At 37.6% G+C, this 21,999-nt stretch overlaps 1 protein-coding gene across 1 annotated transcript; it reads right to left on the reverse strand.

The window, feature by feature from the left end:
* Window positions 1-955: 955 nt before the first annotated feature.
* LOC127451254 (integrin beta-3-like) lies at window positions 956-21,524 on the reverse strand. Its single transcript, XM_051715791.1, has 11 exons — window positions 21,348-21,524; window positions 19,914-19,999; window positions 19,262-19,466; window positions 18,037-18,283; window positions 14,961-15,123; window positions 14,653-14,808; window positions 12,512-12,607; window positions 12,304-12,393; window positions 8,968-9,102; window positions 8,146-8,572; window positions 956-5,980 (listed from the first exon to the last, which is right to left on the reverse strand). Exons 1-11 carry the CDS (start codon window positions 21,406-21,408, stop codon window positions 5,769-5,771), a joined length of 1,878 nt encoding a protein of 625 aa, XP_051571751.1. The 5' UTR covers window positions 21,409-21,524; the 3' UTR covers window positions 956-5,768.
* Between the last annotated feature and the right edge of the window lie 475 nt (window positions 21,525-21,999).

The following is a 21,999-nucleotide window of genomic DNA, read 5'->3' on the forward strand; positions in this document are numbered from 1 at the left end:
ATATTAATTTTATGATCCGATAATTCTTAAAACAGAGATTAATATATTTTCTTTGTCATATAAAGAGAAATAGGCCTAATAAACTGTTCTCGACTCTTTATATAGCTCTCTCTACATATTCAATATTACCCAATTTGCATTGGCCAGAGTGCATTTATAAGATTACTGCTAGCAAGCAAGTACATTTGTGGCAGTTATATTAATATAAAATTAAAAATTATTTACCTTAATGTGTTTTTCAAGTTTGACGGCGAGTTGTTGGAAGCCGATACCGTCATCATGCATTTTGCTAGGCAGGCACAGAAGACATTTAAAAATGGCTTTTGGCCCTCTATCTGAACGGTAACCCTCATTCTGCGGAAAATCTCGGTGACCACATTTGTTGCTGGATTATGGTTATAGCCTCGCTAGAACAAGACCTACTAGTCCTATTTTAATTTAATGCATTGTATATTGATTCCTTAATTTCAAAGTAGCGAGGAACAGCACATTTTTTATAATGTAGTGGAGTAAAAAGTAAGATATTATGCTTTTGAAGAAGTGAAGTAAAAGTTTCCTAAAATATAAATACTCTGATAAAGTGCAGATACCTGAAAAATTTACTTAAGTACAGTAACGAAGTAAAAATACTTTGTTACTGTCCACCACTGAACTTTGCAAGCCAATTTCAGAGGGACATTTTATGCGAGTTGTGTTTTGGCACTGCTCATCTGGTGAGTTAATATCATGGTTTGAGGTTACCTGCTTTTCCTGTAATCACTTGGAGATTTTCAACAGCAGAGCCAGTGTCATAATGTGCTATTTTCATTCTGATATTATTTTATTCATTTAAACATTTATAAAAGAGATATTACTTGATTTGATAAAGATAAACAACACCCTTGATTACATATTTTAATATGGTTCAAGTGTTTTATTCACTAAACATTTTTGTTTGTATTGTACTACACATATCAACTTAAGAGGTGAAACTTGTAATATGGCTGAAATTAGTTAAATTGAAGACACTTTTTTTTAATATTGTAATCTACAGCCTAAGTGGGCAATGCAATTGAACCGTAATACAATAATAGTAGGAGTAGGCATTGCAAACAATAAAACTGTAAAATAAAAACACAAAACGAAGATACAATAATGATGGGCATTAAATATACTTTATGAAACACACAAATAATATGCAGGAATATGCAATATAACAAATGGATAATTAACATTTAATAAATTCTTTGGAAGAGTGATGGTTACATGCTAAACAAATTAATGCACATTACTGTGCTATGAAATCGGTGCATTATAAACAACTTGAAATGAGCATACATTCATGTGGAACTACTTTGTACCTTTAGAGGGTTTTAGGTGCTGTTTTAAATAGTCTACTCTGTTTAAACAGACTATCTGCTTAAAGGGCAATGGAAAGTGAAAAGAACTTGTGCATTTCCATGACTGGGGTAAAAGAAATAAGAAAACAGTGGCACCAAACACTTAGGGAACCTCTGTGCTGCGTCACCTTGCGGTGAGCCCTTACCTTATATTTTTCAGGCTACGAGCTGTGTCCTCTTCAATCACTCAACTCCTTTTCTTTTGTGGAGGAATCAGGTAGGCTTTTCACTTTACCAAGTTATATTATCGTTCTCAGTGCCTATGTTCACGGTCTACCCGGGTGGGGTGAGTTAGCTCCCCATTCAGTGCACTTATAGTAAGCTTTATCTCAGCCTACTTTAATTTTACCCCTTCAGAGTTTATCACAGTCTACCTTATTTAGAGCTTTATTAGTACCAGAGCTTTATCAGTACCAGTGATTTATTAGCGCTGTAATATCACTTAATTTATACTTCATTAGCCCTTTATAAGTACTTTATTAGCTCTTTATTAGTACTTTATTAGCCATTATTAGTCCTTTATTAGCCCATTTTTAGTACTTTATTAGCCTGTTATTAGTAGACTTTATTCTAGCCTGGGGTTCGTATGCACTCTCACTGCCTACGTCTTATTGCGACTTGAGAAGCAACTTTGACCAACTTTATTAAGTGTGTCAGAATATTTTTATAAAGACCTTTATTATGATCAATATTTGATAATACCCTTTTAATGGATTCTTTATTCAGAGTATATGTTAAAAACAGGCTGGGGACTAAATTATCAAAGACAGAGAAATCCAACAATGGTGGACCTCACTCTTTTATTCATATTCTGTGAGCAAAAAGATGAATATACCTATTTAGCAGTTCAATACTGCGAGTACCATGGACCAGACTTCTAAAATAATATTGGAAGCTTACCCTCAATCAGTGTAGGTGTAAGTGTCTAAAGCAGATCTAGCCAAAAACATATTTGAGCGAAAGTAAAAAGTATTAGCATAAATTTTACTTAAGTATTAAAAAAATAAAAAATAACTTTTTTCCTAGCTAGAATGAAATCAAGAGAAGAGATTGTGTGATTAGAGGATTGTTAAATTCGATTTGTTTGTTAAGTTGCCTTTTTACTGTCTCTGACATTCGCAACCTGGTCAAAAAATCATGTTACAGTAACAACATTTTTTAAAAATGATTTCTGTGGCCTGTTGTTTGTAACACAGCAATTTCCAGGTGGAATGAACACTAGAGGCGCTAAAACAACAATTATTTTTATCCCCTTTCATTCAAATCACGAGTAAATGGCAAAATTATAATTTCATAAACACTTACTTTTCGGTCTGTTCCTCACACAATGCTATTTTATGACATATAAACACTTCAGTATATACTACTATAGTGCATGACTCATTTTAACGTTACATGTTATGTGCATTACATAACCAACTACATTTAAAAGCTTTACAAGTGTGATCAAATTGCACGGTAGTTCAACTGAAGAGTGTTGCATATGCAATACAAAGGACCGGGGTTCGAGTCCTGAAGAGTCTGCGAGTTGACACGTGAACCAAAAGGGTCATAGAAGCACCACAAAATGTGGTTGTTTCAGAAATTGTGTTTTTCATTTCACATTTGCTTTTTATGACACTATCGGTTAGGTTTAGGTTTAAGGTTTAGGGTAGGGAGGTAGGTAGGTATGTAGGTTTTGTTGATTTAAATTTCGATAGAACATTAACCTTAAAAACCTCATCTGTTAGGGAGAACATTTCACTCGCTCTTAGCAGCACACAGTGGACATTTCACTTCGGAACGGCCCTGAGATATGTTATGAACCACATAATTTTATTTTGCAAAACGTTGTCACAGCATGGGAGAAGGCACTCACTAATTGTGATGTCAGAGCTCCCAGCCCGTTGAGACATAGAGAAAGATAGACTCAAAATAAACTTTAAAGAATGTTAATAATGTTGTTGATTTTGTGAATTGTTTTCTGAGGTTTGCTACCAAACCTGGCTGTTGAGCAGATGGATGAATTCAATAAAATTCATAATAAATATTTACTCAGATTCCAATATTTTTATTATCATTTATTATCATTATCATCGCTGGTTTTAGTTATTATTATAATTAATAGTTGCCTAACAACAACAACAATAATAATTTAGCAAATAGGGCATAGAAATGCATAGATGTGATTTAAATCACATAAATGTAGAAATAAATGACATGTACACGTTTAATTACGAAAGCCTTTTGTTTTAAAATAAATATTTGCAACGTGAATGATCATTTTTGACTTCATAACTGTCCAATCTATAGAAGTAGCATTTAGAATAAAGTTTAGGAAACTGTCAGTGTTTCTAACTTCGTGATCATAGTTTTGAATGAATACATTACATTCAGTCAGGCGGTCACATACTGTCTAGTTGCACAAATATTTCTACGTATCCGAAGGTCAAATCAGATCTGAAATTCCACCTCTGCAGATGGTCAGAACTCCATACAGCCGCCGTGTGACGCTCAATTTGAAATGACTGATCTCTGGTCTGTTATCTGTAGTTTGTCGGGTGCAGTGAAAAAGTGGCTTCAGTCCAGTAAGTGCTCAGTTGTGCTCAAAAGTTTGCATACCCTTGGAGAATTGGTAATATATGTACCATTTTTAAAGAAAACATGAGTGAGCAGGCAAAACACATTTCTTTATTTCTTATGGGATTCATATTCAACTGTAGGTTATAACAGAATGGCACCATCATAAAACAAAACATGGCAACAAAGAAAAAAATGAAATGACCCCTGTTCAAAAGTCTGCATACCCTTAGTTCTTAATAGTGTGTATTGCCCCCTTTAGCATCAATGACAGCGTGCAGTCTTTTGTAATAGATGTCTACGAGGCCCCAAATTCTTGCAGGTGGTATAGCTGCCCATTCGTCATGGCAAAATGCCTCCAAGTCATGCAAAGTCTTTGGTCGTCTTGCATGAACTGCACGTTTGAGATCTCCCCAGAGTGGCTCGATGATATTAAGGTCAGGAGACTGTGTTGGCCACTCCAGAACCTTTTTCTGCTGTAACCACTGGAGGGCCAACTTGGCCTTGTGCTTATGGTCACTGTCATGCTGGAAAGTCCAAGAGCGTCCCATGCGCAGCTTTCATGCAAAAAATGTAAATTGTCTGCCAGTATTTTCTGATAACATGCTGCATTCATCTTGCCATCAATTTTCACAAGATTCCTCGTGCCTTTAGAGCTCACACACCCCCAAAACATCAGTGAGCCACCACCAGTGGGGATGGTATTCTTTTCACTATAGGCCTTGTTGACCCCTCTCCAAACAAAGCTCTATTTTGGTCTCGTCACTCCAAATTACAGTGTGAGGTGTGTCAAGGTGTTGTTGGGCATATTGTAACCGGGCTTTTTTGTGGCATTGGTGCAGTAAAGGCTTCTTTCTGGCAACTCAACCATGCAGCTCATTTTTGTTCAAGTATTGTCGTATTGTGCTCCTTGAAACAACCACATCGTCTTTTTCCAGAGCAGCCTGTATTTCTCCTGAGGTTACCTGTGGGTTTTTCTTTGTATCCTGAACAATTCTTCTGGCAGTTGTGGCTGAAATCTTTCTTGGTCTACCTGACCTTGGCTTGGTATCATGAGATCCCCGGATTTTCCACTTCTTAATAAGTGATTGAACAGTACTGACTGGCATTTTCAAGGCTTTGGATATCTTTTTATATCCTTTTCCATCTTTATAAAGTTCCATTACCTTGTTACACAGGTCTTTTGACAGTTCTTTTCTGCTCCCCATGGCTCAGTATCTAGCCTGCTCAGTGCATCCACATGAGAGCTAACAAACTCATTGACTATTTATACACAGACACTAATTGCAATTTAAAAACCCACAGGTGTGGGAAATTAACCTTTAATTGCCATTTAAACCTGTGTGTGTCACCTTGTTTGTCTGTAACAAGGCCAAACATTCAAGGGTATGTTAACTTTTGATCAGGGCCATTTGGGAGATTTCACCTATGTGATAATAAATGCCTTCATATGATCACTATCCTTAAATAAAAGATCAGTCATATTTTCAAAATCAATGCCAAAATTTCACAATTTCTGCCAGGGTATGCAAACTTTTGAGCACAACTTTATAATTATTATTATTTTTTTTTAAATCAGATAATTTGTCATTTTTAGCAAGAGTATTTGTATTTAGGCTACTATAGACTAACCCAAACCCTAAAATACAACTTTTGTTTATTATTAGAAATGATATGACATTATTTGTTCCTTTTTTAAACTTCTTTCCTTATGTCCCTCCAAAGTGATTTCATCAGGTTTTGCTTTTCTTCTGGGGACACTTTCAGAACCTCAGCAGGAAAGCAAACCCTGCTGAAATACACACACCATGAAACTCACTTTTTGATTGTTCAAACATCAGAGCAGGTGGGGCACTTCTCACAGGTTAATCCATAGGCTCCTGGCTGAGTGCACTTACAGACACCACACACACAGTGGCCACGCCCACTACAAAGCATCCCTCCATTCCCCATACAGTTGTCTGTGCGGATCGAGCAGTCACAGCTCTCACCGAACCATCCAGGGTTACACTGACAGGATCCACAGTTGCACTCACCATTACCTAATGGACATAACATACACATACATGACCTTTTATAAACCTGCCAAAATAATCTGAGGACATTGCTCAAGGATATCATGAGGATTACCATCATATAATATGATGATACTTAATCGCTTAATGTTTGTTATTGGAGCATCAAGCTTTACAGTAAAACATCAACACATTTCACAATCAGCACATTAGTTTCAACACACTCAATACATCAGAGGTGAATTCCAAAATCCTTACAGCAGGAGGAGTACAGCAGTGCGTCACCAGATGTTTCCAGACCGGTTTGCCTTCTTTTGGTTGACACACACACACACACACACACACACACACACACACACACACACACACACACACACACCAACTCGAGGATATTTAAGATTATGAATAATTGTCTAAAAACCATTTGCACAGTGCAGTACATGATTCCTACATGGTTTCTCTCATACATGCTAACACAAACACACACACACACACACACACACACACACACACGTCTTTCATCAAACGCACAATGATGACTTTAAGGCAATATTGATATTACAGCTTCATTTTCTGTTACAGCATAATTTTATGTAAACACTGCTTTGAAACGATGTGTTGTGAAAAGGGCTATACAAATAAAAATAACTTGACATGACACACACATACACATAGACATATATACATAGTAGTAATAGACATTTAAACCACACTTAAAAATGTATGAATATCTTTGCATTAAATAGGGAAATATCAAACCAAGTGGCAATTATTTTAAAGAAATATAGCACACACACACATTTTAAGCAAAATGTCTCACCAGCAGAAGTTTCAAATTATAAGGTTCAAATTATAAAACAGTATATGTATATGCATAAATTAGAAATGAAGACAAAAAGGGTCACTTTTGGGCATTGACTTGAGACATCATTAAAAATGACCTTGGAACAAGTTGGTAATTGACAAATGGCAAAGTTGGTAATTGACAAATGGCAAAGAAAAGTTTGCATCATCTATTTGCAGATGCCACTTGGTTTGATATTTTACATTTAATGCAATGGAATTTTTACATTGTAAAGTGTGCTTTAAGCATTTATAAATTATTAGAGGCCACTGTATCCTTTACAGCACACTTTTCACTTTTTAACAAGCTTGTATGTCATTATCTGCATTTGAGCAAAGTCATTCAACTGAAGAATGAACATTACCCGAACAAACTGAATAATGTGACTGAGGCTCTAGGCTTATGGGTGAGTCTAAGCAGGTGATGTGCACAGACATACAAAACTGAAGACCATCATTCCATAACATGTAATAAATCTAGCATATCCAAGTCAGTCTGAGCCACTGTTTGGCTCTATATGTGGATCAAATGACCTAATATGGTGAAACACAGACCCTGTGATGAGGTAAGAAGCTATACCCAAAAGCAGCACTAAATGATCCAGGGACATCATTGGGTATATTACAAGAATAAATGTTTTGTATAATCATCAAAAAAATGTAATCCTTCAACTGCTGCATCATTCCTGCAGTACATGTCTTAATATATTGGATAACATATTAAGCAGGAAATCTTAATCGTTTTCGTCTATCACAATATTACAATTAATTGAACATAGAGGTGAATTTTAAATAATTTCAGTTCATTACTTTGAGCAGATGTTGTCATTCTTGCTGTATCCCAGAGTGCTATGCATAATGTTTTATTATTAAGAAATGTATTATGTTTACAGATGTTTCTTATTTGTTTTAGTGATATTGTTTTAATTCATAATACATTTTTAGCTTTTTTTCTGTCTTCAGTGTCACTTTCATCCTATAAATCATTTGTAATATTCCTTTAAAGGTGTATTTTTGTGTAATTTTTCTCACTTTATTGTCACCAAACAAAATTGTAAAAATAATTATCTGTAAAACTCAGAGGGGCTTCCTGAATAGACTTCATAAACACTCCCCCATTTGCAGCCTGATCTCATGAAAATAACGTAAGGTGACATTTTTGATAACAAAAAGATAGTCCCGCCCTAACCTCATGCTATTGGTTGAGCCAATGTTGCAGTGTCGGGCTGGTCAGGACACTCAAACAAATAATGTTTTGGTAGTGCCACAGATAAAGCCATAGTGTTTAAATTTTTGCACCCTGTTGTCATTATAAAAGACACTGTGCATGTGTGCATGATTAACCTCACCTGCACACAGCTGTCCTTTGGAACGGAGGCAACTGAAGTCATCACATTCGCAGTATAGCCCCCAAACCTTTCCAAAATCACTTGAGCGACAGTTACATTGGCCACACACACAGTCTCCTCGTCCGCTACAGACTGGTGTCTCTGGCTTGGGGCTACAGTCTTGCTCGCTGGGGTTATATTCCCCCGAAGAGCACTCGCATTGAGAGCCCACTCGGCCCGGATCGCACAGGCACACGCCACACTCAAGGGTACCGTTGCCGTGGTGACAGGAGGGGCTGTTGGGTTCAGAGGACAGCTGACAGTCGCAGTCACAAGCAAAGTCAACAGTCACCTGCAGTGCGTCTTTGAAGCCCACTGGTTTCACAGTGAAGGTATGACTTTTCTCTTTGGGACAGCCGTATAGTTTCGCCTCAATGCTGAATGAAACCTGAGAGAGAAAGGCAAAGATACAGAATATATTCCTTGTATTACAAAAACAGTGTTTATATTCAACATGTAAATAAAATTTAAAAAAAAAGAAAAAGAAAAACTCATATAGTGTTTAAAAGCTGCAAAATTCCTGGACCTGCCATTCATTTTTATAAACTTTCTTTGTGCAGTTTGACAGAATAGCAGGTTAGCTGAATCCAAGATGGACTTGATCTATTAATGCAATATCTTATCTGTCCCATTTCTCATACTTCTGCACTATTCTAAGCAATTTAATTTTTATGTTTTTCCCCCACTCATACTACTAAACATAAACAGATATTTAGAACAGAAATATAATTTTTGCTGCCTGTCTGAACAAGGCATAATTGAGTGTATGCATCAGGTACTGACCATATCTCCAATCTTTAGTCCGGTGCAGGATCGGACACCTGTGATGACCTCTCCATCCAGACAGGTTGCAGTAATGGATAGAGATAACTCATCTGGCACACCCAACAGTTCCAACTCAACTTTGGACCTGATCCTCTGAAAAGCCAAAGGACTTATAGATTAAAGATCAAAATCTACTGCCACAGCATCTTATTGTCTCTAAATATTTTGCGGTTATTGCAACGACCACTCTAATTACAATCATGTCTTTCCATCTTTCCTAATCAGAGCAGACCTTTAAGCGTGAGGTCCCTACCGCAAGCAGCATCCGCTCTGGTCTGTTAACCTATGCTACAGATCCCTATGGCTGCATACAGATTCTGTCCTCTTAATTTTCTTCCCTAAGCAGACCAAAGCACGAGATTGGCTAATCACGCTCCGTGTCTCAACTCGTTCATTCTGCCAATGTGTCTCTTCTCTTCACAGCCTTTGAGATCACCTTGCAATGCAGCTCCGATAATCATGCACTTCTATTCAAATGTATAACTCTGTTGTAAGACTTTTCTCCCCTCCCCCAGCCCAGGACAAATGCTTCATACAGGTGAATTCAATCCAATTTATTTTAATCTCACAGATGAATCTTCTTTATTTCTGTTTGCCACATGTTATTGGTTATTTCAAAAGCAATATTTTGAACTAGTGGAGCACAGATAGATTCTAAAGAGGTTTTACTACTACTTAAAAGTGACTCATAAAATCTGTCATAATTTTGCGCTCCACACAAGCTAAAAGTAAACGTGTTCAAATCAGTGCTGAATGATTTGGCTTTGCATTTTACTTTTCATTCTCAGAATATTTTCAGTCATTTTGCAGAATGCACTACAAGCTACCAATATAAGCTGTATTTATTCAAAGCACAATTACACAAATGGTTTCCACATAGTATTTATTAATACAATTCAGTACTGAGACACAAACTCCAAATAATTTTCTACATTTCCATTATAATGAGACAAGTCATCTCATGCCAATATAATACAGAATTAAATGAATTACACAATTACGTTTGGAGAATAATCTACTGAACTCCAAACCATACGTATAAAGCTAAATAAATAACAGACAATAGATAATCATCCAAGTACTTTTGAGTTTCAGGTGCCTTCTTATTCAAATGAAAAACTACCACTTTAAAATAATGTTATATATACAGGTGCATCTCAATAAATTAGAATGTCGTGGAAAAGTTCATTTATTTCAGTAATTCAACTCAAATTGTGAAACTCGTGTATTAAATAAATTCAATGCACACAGACTGAAGTAGTTTAAGTCTTTGGTTCTTTTAATTGTGATGATTTTGGCTCACATTGACAAAAACCCACCAATTTACTATCTCAACAAATTAGAATATGGTGACATGCCAATCAGCTAATCAACTCAAAACACCTGCCAAGGTTTCCTGAGCCTTCAAAATGGTCTCTCAGTTTGGTTCACTAAGCTACACAATCATGGGGAAGACTGCTGATCTGACAGTTGTCCAGAAGACAATCATTGACACCCTTCACAAGGAGGGTAAGCCACAAACATTCATTGCCAAAGAAGCTGGCTGTTCACAGAGTGCTGTATCCAAGCATGTTAACAGAAAGTTGAGTGGAAGGAAAAAGTGTGGAAGAAAAAGATGCACAACCAACCGAGAGAACCGCAGCCTTATGAGGATTGTCAAGCAAAATTGATTCAAGAATTTGGGTGAACTTCACAAGGAATGGACTGAGACTGGGGTCAAGGCATCAAGAGCCACCACACACAGACGTGTCAAGGAATTTGGCTACAGTTGTCGTATTCCTCTTGTTAAGCCACTCCTGAACCACAGACAACGTCAGAGGCGTCTTACCTGGGCTAAGGAGAAGAAGAACTGGACTGTTGCCCAGTGGTCCAAAGTCCTCTTTTCAGATGAGAGCAAGTTTTGTATTTCATTTGGAAACCAAGGTCCTAGAGTCTGGAGGAAGGGTGGAGAAGCTCATAGCCCAAGTTGCTTGAAGTCCAGTGTTAAGTTTCCACAGTCTGTGATGATTTGGGGTGCAATGTCATCTGCTGGTGTTGGTCTATTGTGTTTTTTGAAAACCAAAGTCACTTCACCCGTTTACCAAGAAATTTTGGAGCACTTCATGCTTCCTTCTGTTGACCAGCTTTTTAAAGATGCTGATTTCATTTTCCAGCAGGATTTGGCACCTGCCCACACTGCCAAAAGCACCAAAAGTTGGTTAAATGACCATGGTGTTGGTGTGCTTGACTGGCCAGCAAACTCACCAGACCTGAACCCCATAGAGAATCTATGGGGTATTGTCAAGAGGAAAATGAGAAACAAGAGACCAAAAAATGCAGATGAGCTGAAGGCCACTGTCAGAGAAACCTGGGCTTCCATACCACCTCAGCAGTGCCACAAACTGATCACCTCCATGCCACGCCGAATTGAGGCAGTAATTAAAGCAAAAGGAGCCCCTACCAAGTATTGAGTACATATACAGTAAATGAACATACTTTCCAGAAGGCCAACAATTCACTAAAAATGTTTTTTTTTTATTGGTCTTATGATGTATTCTAATTTGTTGAGATAGTGAATTGGTGGGTTTTTGTTAAATGTGAGCCAAAATCATCACAATTAAAAGAACCAAAGACTTAAACTACTTCAGTCTGTGTGCATTGAATTTATTTAATACACAAGTTTCACAATTTGAGTTGAATTACTGAAATAAATGAACTTTTCCACGACATTCTAATTTATTGAGATGCACCTGTATATGAACAGGCCAGCCCAGAGTTTATTGGCGCCCTAGGCGAGATTTTAGATTGGCACCACTGGCTGACGTCTTGTGCTTGTCACATTCAGTACAAGTAGTATTTTCTGATGTATTTTTTTTGCAGTTGATACATGCAAGTGCAAGCTCAGCTTACATACAGAGGTTGCGCTATAATTTTTTTGACGGAGCCAGTTGAAAATTTCAATCAGTGCCTTCAAAACTGCTCCTGCAGAAGCACCATTTACTATTCTGTCTTATATTCTACACTGCCGCAGTAGTGCTTTCACTCTGCTCCGACAGGAGCACCTTTTACTATTCTGTCTTATATTCTCCACTGCCGCAGCAGTGTTTTCAAACTGCTCCCACAGGAGTTCCTTTTACTATTCTGTATCAACAACTCCACTGCCACAGCAGTGCTTTCACTCTGCTTCTGCAGGAGCACCTTTTACTTTTCTATTTCAACTATTCCACTGCTGCAGCGGTACTTTCAGAATACAGAATACACTTGGGTTTTAACAACAATTAAGAGGTTATGTTAATTCCTGGCAAAGTGACTTACAGCATAAGCATCCAGAAGGGGTTGAACAACATTTCCTGAGTCTTTAGAGAGGGTTTCGACCACAGAGCTATGAATCAACTCACTGTAATTCTGCGAGAATGGAGGAAACAATATATAATCCCACAAATTTAGTTGTCCTTGTGCAAATGTTTGCATGCTGTATGGATGTTTGTTATATATGTGTGTGTGTGTAAATACAGAACCTTACATGATATACTGACACCAAATTGCTCGTAACAGCAAAGATGAGGTTGATATTATTTTCAGATATCTTGTCTGTGATCAGACCAAGTGAAGGGTAGTCCTACAACACAAACATACACACTTTCAAAAATCAACATACTGCTAATATATAAAACTGGTTTATATTTGTATAAGTGGCCTAAAAAAGCATTTGGGCACTTGAGCAACATTTAAAAATGTATGAATGTCTTGGAATAACAAAACATCAAACCAAGCAGCATTTATTTTAAAGGGGTCATGTCATGAGGAATCAAATTTTCCTTGATATTTTGACATATAGGAGGTCATTCTACAATAAAAACATACTGTAAATTTCAGAACTCAAAACTTAATCCCCAATGCAATAAAAGCATTTATTGAAGCTAAGCATCAAAAACGTCTAGTTCTCTACGTCCGCGACTACTCTACATCACTAGGGGGCCCATTATTTCATGACCACCTATACAGCAGCAACATCAATGCCTACTTTACATCATCGCACTCTTGGCCCCTCCCAATGGTGCTCAGTTTGTACTCAGGGAGAGAGAGCAGGACAAACAAGCCTAGTGTGGCCTAACTATTCCTGAACACCAAAGGGGACCCATCTGGACTATTTTGAATTATTTTTGTATATAAACATGCACTACACAGACGTCTCTGACCATTGACATGAATCTCGGGCCGCTTTTAAAATACGCAGTGTCAAGTTACAACTTTGTAAACGAGAAGCCATTCAGTTTCATTCAGCTGCTGTGCCTCTAATTGTTTTGAGCACAAACGTGACATGGACGCGTTCTCATGCCCATCTGCGCTATTTTTAATTGTTGGTTTATGTAAACATGCACTAGATGGACATCTTTGACCATCGTGATGCGTTTCCGGCGATGTGCATTTCAGTACAGGATGATACTGGAAACTGGATGTGTGTGCATCTAGTTCCCACCAGGCTTTGGACTATGTATGTGCGTCATGTGGATGTGTCTTCAGCATATTTCAGCATGGATTGCATGCTTTTTCGGCTCATATCAGTGTGGATTGCTTGTTATCCAGTAAAATGATTCGAGCTTTGCAAAGGAATTGTTATTGAAGGGGCAGTTAAAAACACATGGACCTGATTGCAAAACCATAATCAAACAGTTCCATTCATGAATATTGCAAATTTCCTTACTGTTTGATGACTGCTTTAGGTATTGATTGCATTCCTGACACCCTGTCTACACTGGGCACGTCTGACTCCATTGACGTGACGCAACGTCTTGAGGCTGTCTACACTGGACGCATCAACACAAACTTTCTAAACTGTTTATTTGTGTTGTCAGTAGTAGTAGCGCCAGTGTGTGCAGCGTAAAATAGAACGGGACACCCGTTTACTGTTGCCGCGACCCGCCACAATGGACGCATCCAGTGTAGACAGCATCATTGTTCATAATGGGTTCTACTGCTTTTGACATGACATGACTCTTGCATCCGGTGTAGATAGGGTGTGAGTGTTAACAGTTGTGCTTGAGATGATCAGTATAATATATTCTGATGCAATGTGTTAGATGTGCGTTGTATGCAAACCCTGAAATTAAGTTTTATAATGCTTGTTCATTCTCTTCCGATTGAGTTTAAAATATGGCTGTATTTGAGGGGCTTCACAATGTGAGCTGGTCATAACAGTTGCCGTTTACATTTAAGTTTTAAGGAGGCGCTTAGGGCAAAACCGAGCATTTCAGTCAGAGGGCCAGAGACAGAATGGAAAATGATCATATACTGTATTACTGAATTATTACTGTTTTGGTAAAAAAAAAAACTTTACTAACATTATCAGTGGACCTCAGGGAAGATAATAAAACTATAAAACAAAAGAGCATTTCATGACCCCTTTAAAGAAAATTAGCACAAACACACCTTTCAAGCTAAAACATTTAATAAAAAAAAGTTTATGTTTAAAAGATAAAACAATAGCAATAGATATATTGTGAAGTCAAGTAGTATTTAGACACTTTGTGGAACATGTCCATAGTTAATGTGTTCGACTACACCTGTGGTTACTTTGCCAGGACACCTATGTGAACTTCAAGGGAACTGACATTTTTAAGTGTGACTTAAGTATTCAAAAGTGTCCAAATACACTTGGCTCACCAGTGTAGTGGACATGTCGTATTCATTGTCTTTGTTCATATGGCACTCCCCATCGTGGGGCTGGACGATTCCAGTGTCATTCAGAGCCAAATGGCTCCTATCATCACTTGTGAATACCAGCAAATGAAATGCATTGGGCCTCCATCCAATGTTATCCTGGAAGATAGAGAATGGTGATTAACAAAGAGAAAATTAGAGAATGAAAGGATTTGAGCTATTCAGGAGTATTTTTAGATAAAACAAAATTCCCATTTTTGTAATAGATGCATATTTGTCAGTTTCTTTTTGTATCTGCTTGTGTGTGTCACCTTGCATACTACTGCTTGCATGATAGTATCAAATCCACCTTCTGGCACATCTCTGTTTCTGGACACTTTCTGTTTCTTAACTTCCTCTGTGAACCGTTCTACCTGCTCTGTCAGAGGCAGTACGTTACGATAGACAAATTGTGGAGGGCAAGGTTCAGAAGACCTACACCAACCAGAACACAGCAGACAGACAGAAATCTCTTAAACTGGTTAACAGTTTTAATTTTCAAATGCTTACCCTGCTGAAAAGACCAGCCTGAATTTCCAAAATGCAGCTGGTGAAGCTGGTTGACCAAGTCTTGCTAGTTAATCTAATTAAGAAGCATAAAGGCCAAGATATACTTCATACAAAATAGAACAACGAACATGTATGACGTAATTTAAAACAAAATCTGGCCAAAAAGACAGTGTTTTTGTGTTTGTTTTGGTGGTTCGTAACAGCTTGCCGGGGCAAACATTTAGGAAAAATTATTACCGGTGTTGTATCAAATTGTGTTCCCCATTGGAATCTGTTTCCCCCTAGCCCCGATAGGGTATGGGGTTATGGTTATGGTTATGGTTATGGTTATGGTTATGATTAGGGTTAGGGTTAGGGTAGGTAGGGTAGTGTAGGTTAGGGTTAGGGTAGGAAGGGTAGGGTAGGGTAGGGTAGGGTAGGGTATGGTAGGGTAGGGTAGGGAAGGGTTAGGCTTAGGTTTGTGCATGGGGGAACGCATTCTGACAGCGGAGAATGTTACCTTCAGATACTGTTCCCCCATACAGATCTGCTGGGGGGAAACAGATCCTGATGGGGAAACAGAGTTTGACACAATACCTGCTGCTAAACACCTTCCTACTGCCATTGGTCTGGTCCACATCATTAGTAGGTGGGCCCTTAAGCTCCGCCTACTACTTTGTTTACGTTTTTCAGTCAGTATTCAAGATGAACACACCTGCATGCAGAGTTATTAACGAGCTGGTGCAAATTTACCAACATCTGTATGATTGTTTGCATGGAGACATTTTCCAAGACCATGTCAAGTGATTTTTTTTTATTTTTTTATTTGTCTAGAAAAGGAATCAAATCTATTCAAATACTCTCAATTGCTAATTCATTGATGTGCCATCTGAAGCAAAAGCCATTCACACATCTGTCTAAAGTAAGATATGCCTCCATCACCATTCTTTTGTCTGTAATCTGAATATTAACACTCTTTTTGCAGTAGGATCAGTGTCATCATAATTTACAATAACAGAGTGTAATCGGCATATATTATGGACACGTATAGCGTGTCAACGCATTAGCGTCATAAATTCACAACGTAAACAAGAAAAAATTAAACATTTTCTACTGCATATACTGTATAGTACTTTAAATCATCATCATGTGGTTAAAACAGCTTCTTTTACTGATCTAGTGTGAATTCTACTCATAGAATGAGACATTATTTATTTAGACATCATTATTACTGTTTCTATTTACCCCTGAACTTGTCTGGAAGTATTTCAGGGCCTTAATGGAGACACCAGCACACCATCATCCCATGCTTGAATTTAGTGATATAACACAATCAAAAGTTCAGACCAACAGCACGATTGTGAGTGTGATTATACAACAGTTTTATAAACAAGTAAATAATATTTAATTACTTTCATTTCAGACAAAAAATTGTCAAGTTAGTTCATGCATTTCTTCTCTGCCAGCAAAACTGGTTCCAAACGAAGTCAAAGCATCAAGAAGCATTTTGCTCTCTGCAGAGCGCACATAGTTGAGTTTCATTCATAAACGAATCAGTGTTATGAACAAATCTTTTAAGTGAACAAATCATTCTGGATCACTTCCATTGTTTCCGTCATCAATGGTTTTGTACTTTTTAATGAATCAGTTGAGCCTCTGACTTACTCACAACATAGAATACACTAATTTGTCGCCACCTACTTGCAAGGACGGATTAAGAACTGAGAGGCCCATGGGATGTACACCATGGAGGCCCCACATGCCCAATGATAATAATAATAATGATAATGATGCATGACTCTAGTTGCGTGAATACATTCAACTTTAAGAGCTCTACAGGACGCTTGGCAGATTTGGTTGGATTTTTCAAACTGAAAGTAGAAAAGTTGGGAAAACGTAATAGTGATTATTACAGTGAAATTATTACATGACCAATATCTTACACAGCTAATTAAATGTACTTCTGGGGGGCCTGGGTAGTTCAGCAAGTAAAGACGCTGACTACCACCCCTGGAGTCACGAGTTCGTCAGGTCTCCTAAGCAACCAAATTGGCCTGGTTGCTAGGGAGGGTAGAGTCACATGGGGTAACCTCTTCGTGGTCCCTATAATGTGGTTAGCTCTTGGTGGGGCGCGTGGTGTGTTGTGCGTGGATGCCGCGGAGAATAGCATGAAGCCTCCACATGTGCTATGTCTCCGCGGTAACACGCTCAACAAGCCACGTGATAAGATGCGCGGATTGATGGTCTCAGATGCAGAGGAAACTGAGATTCGTCCTCCACCACCCGGATTGAGGCGAGTCACTATGCCACCACGAGGACTTAGAGCACATTGGGAATTGGGCATGCCAAATTGGGGAGAAAAAGGGGAGGAAAATAAATAAATAAAAATATATTTTTGAACCGAACCAAAAACATGCATCATTAATAGGGATGTGCACGAATAGTTGGAATTCTGTTAACTGTTAGATGCGACTGTATTCAAATATCTATTTGGTTATTCTATACATGTAATAGAGGTCTTTAACCCAATCTGAGCCTGACTGTACCCAACAAACCTTCGTGTTTTGGGCCAGGTTTGGGTCAGTTTTTCAAGTATGCAAGTTGGGGGCTGTTTACATGTGTGTCTGCACTGTTTTTAAAATAGTTTTTCTATGTAAACACGCACTGGACTGACGTCTTTGATCGTTGCGCCACATCACTCTTTTCAACTTCCCAAATTTTTTTAAACACTATATTAAGTTAAAAATAACTTCCTTTTCTATGCCCCTATACAAAGCTAAAGTTGCTGACCATCTATGCTGGTCTTTTCAGCAGGGCATTTACACACCAATATGAAATAAATTTGAGACTTTGGCTTACTTATGGCAAGGATTCCTGCGGACTTTTTCAGAGGAAATAGAAGGTGACTGGGGTTTGTCTACAAAAGCTCCAAATCCCATGTGCAGATTACTGGTGACACTGCGTAGAGCACGCGGCAGATCATTGCCAAGAGCATAAAGCTTTTGCAAGTCATCCCTCGTGGTATTGGTCATGTCCATCAGGTAATACAGATCCACTGGGTAATCAGCAACTTGTTTCACAGTGACGATGAAATTCTTTGTATCATCTTAAAGACAGAGAATATAATGTTAGAAGACTTCAAATTACTTCTTAATCTTGAAAATAATTTTATTAAAGGCTCAGGCTGTCTACAGAACATTTTTCTGGTATATATGGATCCTTTTCACAGACTGTAAATCATGTAAACTTAAATGTAGCAAATATGTTTTTAAATATAAAATATTTTTTAACATTATTCTTTGTGATTTTACCCTTGCATTAGTTTAACACTGCTGTGATGGGGTTTGAAATACAGCTGCTGAGGGAGTGACAGTAAATTTGGCATCTTTCTTTTTTCTGACTTCCGTAATCCAACTATTGCTATTTTTTCCTCTTTTGGAAAATTGTAGAAACATAATAGTGGGTTTTCCCTTTCGCTGTTGGAGCAAATAGGAATGCAAAAATTATATTTACTGCGATCTTCCATTTACCACCATAGAAGTTTACCCCATTATAATTTACTTCCGCATACCAAACCCAGAAATGTGAAAAGGGTCCATAGGCAATTGTTGATCCATTAGTTCAAATGTGAAAATATTTAAATATACAGCCAAAATGCAAACATTAATTTCCTATTGAGATGTGCTCTTACATTTTTAAATCATAGTTAAAGATGAAGTGTGTAACTTTCACTACAGTAAAATACTTTCTCCTATCCTAGCTTAATATGCAGAGACAACTATAAGTAAGCAGTTTGTAGGTTGTAAACAATATGTTTCTATATATGTTTTCGTGAGTTTAGGACAGGGTTATCTATTTGTTCAATCAAGGGCAGAGGGGGAGAAATTACACACCTCAAATTTAACCATTCTGTGTTCTGTCTGAGGTCCCAAGGGTTAAATATGTCATTACAACAGAGAATTGCAAATAGAAAACAAAATGAGTAACTGTAATATTAATGAATTTGGGAAATATGAATTCATATATTTAGGAGGTACCTATTTGAAAGAAACAGAATATGTCACTTTTTGTTGAAATATCATACCTGGCCTAAGGGTGAGGTGGATTTTTTGTGGTCGGATCTGAGTGATTTCACTGGCTGAACCCCCTGCCTTGTCACTCAGGGGGCGGTCCTCTAGTATCTTCATGCTGCTAAGTGGAAACTCAATAAACTTCATGCCACAACCAGACTGAATGAGACTGTCTCTCAGATCACACCGTGACAAACTTGACCCTCCCTTTTCGAAGATCTAACACACACACACATGCATAACAACAACTTTAAGAGTGAGTTAATTTAAGCAGCCATTTATAGTATTTGGGGTGGGGGAAAACATGCATCCGATGCATCGCAACCTTTATTTGAACGATCCTCAATATCGATTCTTAAATCCAAAGACCGATCTTCAGAATGCATCATGTTAGATGGTTCCCTGTATAATTAACAGTTTTAGCAAGAATTTCTCACTAATTAACTATTAGCTATTTGCATAGTTAATGCTAGAGAATTTATTTCATATGTAATCAAAACAGACATTATAACTATATACCTAAATGAATCATCATTGAATCAAGAGCTTGTGAATCGGAATCAAATCAAATTGGGAAATCTGTATCAATACCTAGCCCTAGCTGCACATTTATGTGTCTATGCACGTGTATTTGCTTGTGTATGTGGATGAATTTGTGTTTATTACCTCCTGAGCACACCAGGCACACGTTGGATGGATAGACAGACATTCTTTACATGTGCTTACTCCTCCAGAAGTGCATATGTTAGAGCCTAGAAACAAGACCAAACATGCTTTAGCATTCCTTCTAGATACTCAATGGTTCTCAACTGGACCCAGACCCATGCCTCAGGACCCAGATTTTACTTTGGACAACAAGTGGTGACCCAACACAGTATCCATGTTTTTTAAAGACACAAAAGTAAAGAAAAACTATCCTTACATTTGCAACAAAATGTCATTAAAATGTTAGTTAAAAACTAAAAATATATTAAAGGAATAGTTCACCCAAAAATGAAAAATCTCTCATCATTTACTTACCCTCATGCATTCCAGATGTGTATGACAATATTTTGACATTCCAAAAAGCACATAAAGGCAGCATAAATGTAATCTATATCAATCCAGTGGTTAAATCCATATCTTCAGAAGGGATATGATAGGTGTGGGTGAAAAACAGAACAATTTTTAAGTCCATTTTTGCCATTTGCTCCCTGCCCAGTAGGGGGCATATGCATGAAGAATGTGAATCACCAAAAACACAGGAAGAAGAATGTGAAAGTGAAAGGTAAAGTGGAGATTGACTGAGCAGAGAGAAGCATTTATATAGTAAAAATGGACTTAAATATTGATCTTTTTTTCACCCACACTTATCATATCACTTCTGAAGACATTGATTTAACCACTGGAGTCGAATGGATTACTTTTATGCTGAATTATGTGATTTTTGGAGCTACAAAATTTTGGCACACATTCACCAAAAATCTTAATTTGTGTTCTGCTGAAAAAAGAAAGTCGTACACTTCTGGGATGGCATAAAGGTGAGTAAATTATGAGAGAATTTTCATTTTTGGGTGAACTATTCCTTTAATATTCCTTTTAACTTCCTACTGCGACTTTAGCATAGTTTTGTTTGTTTTCAATGTTTTTTAGTAGGGGCACGTCACTCTACCCGATCGTGCTTTCATTTGCCTAATTTGGCTAGCTTCTACCAAGTAAAGGGACTACAGGGGGCATTAATCTTGCAAGAACATCTTCACCAGTCAGACAAATAGGGAGCCTATTGCCCACCGTAAAGGTCAAAATACTCCCCCAAAGATCACAGTCTAGTACAGGCCCTGCCTGCCCATTTGTGAGAAGTTAACCCACCAGTTAAAAACCACTGCTTGAGAATTTATATGTTATTTGTTTTTTTATTGTGTCCTTCAGGTTCTATTTTTCAATCTTTCAAACATTTTGAAGCAGATTTTTTTAGGTTAGCTGGTATCTAAACTACAAAGGAGAAAATTGTGCTTAGTTGAGCTTCTCAAAATCCTAACAAATAATCAATGCAAGAGATCAAAAATAAATTTTAAACATGCCTTTATTAATTAAACAAACAATAACAAGAGGCAAACTTACCTGCAGCTACAGAAACTAGAACTAAAACAGGTATCCAAACTTTCAAGAAACTAAATCCCATTTTAATAGATCCAAGCTACAGAACTGACAACATCTGCTGTGGAAGTCTCCTGTCTCCTCTCTGACTGATTCTCTGGTTTTCAAACTGGGAGTGGAAATTGTCATGATTTCTACTGAGACATGTAAGAACAGATGACCCAATGTATTTCAACATTTCGCAAATGTTTTGTCAAAATCGTCAAGAGTCAAGGAAATGTGTAACCACACGCAAGTTGACTCTGGGGTCATTGACTCTGCGATCAATGAACGAGTGGCGCCTGGTGGTCCCATCGCATATAGAGGCACAGAGTCTATTTCATGATCATTCTCTTTCTCTGTTCCTCTGTGGTAGCTGAGCTTCCAATGAGCTTCCAACCTCCACACGATTTGCTGAATACATCTCAACATTCATGAACCAGCTGAAAACACATATTTCCGAGAGCACTTAACCAATCCACACTGCACTTACTTCATAAACAATTAATAAAAATATATATATATATATATACATATATAAATTATATATAGTCTGTCTCTTTCTTCTATGCTAGCTTCTATACTACTTACTTCAGCCACTTTGAGAACCTGTTAGTGCAATACTGCAGATGTTTTT

This window comes from Myxocyprinus asiaticus, chromosome 14 (assembly GCF_019703515.2).
Source record: "Myxocyprinus asiaticus isolate MX2 ecotype Aquarium Trade chromosome 14, UBuf_Myxa_2, whole genome shotgun sequence".
Taxonomy (NCBI): domain Eukaryota; kingdom Metazoa; phylum Chordata; class Actinopteri; order Cypriniformes; family Catostomidae; genus Myxocyprinus; species Myxocyprinus asiaticus.

Excerpts from the sequence above, each read along its gene's own strand:
- LOC127451254 (XM_051715791.1), bottom strand. The coding sequence starts at position 21,408 with ATGGGATTTAGTTTCTTGAAAGTTTGGATACCTGTTTTAGTTCTAGTT. Across the intron at positions 12,394-12,511 it reads ATTTGGTGTCAGTATATCAT|AATTACAGTGAGTTGATTCA; the intron begins GTAAGGTTCTGT and ends CCATTCTCGCAG. Across the intron at positions 8,573-8,967 it reads GACTAAAGATTGGAGATATG|GTTTCATTCAGCATTGAGGC; the intron begins GTCAGTACCTGA and ends TTTCTCTCTCAG.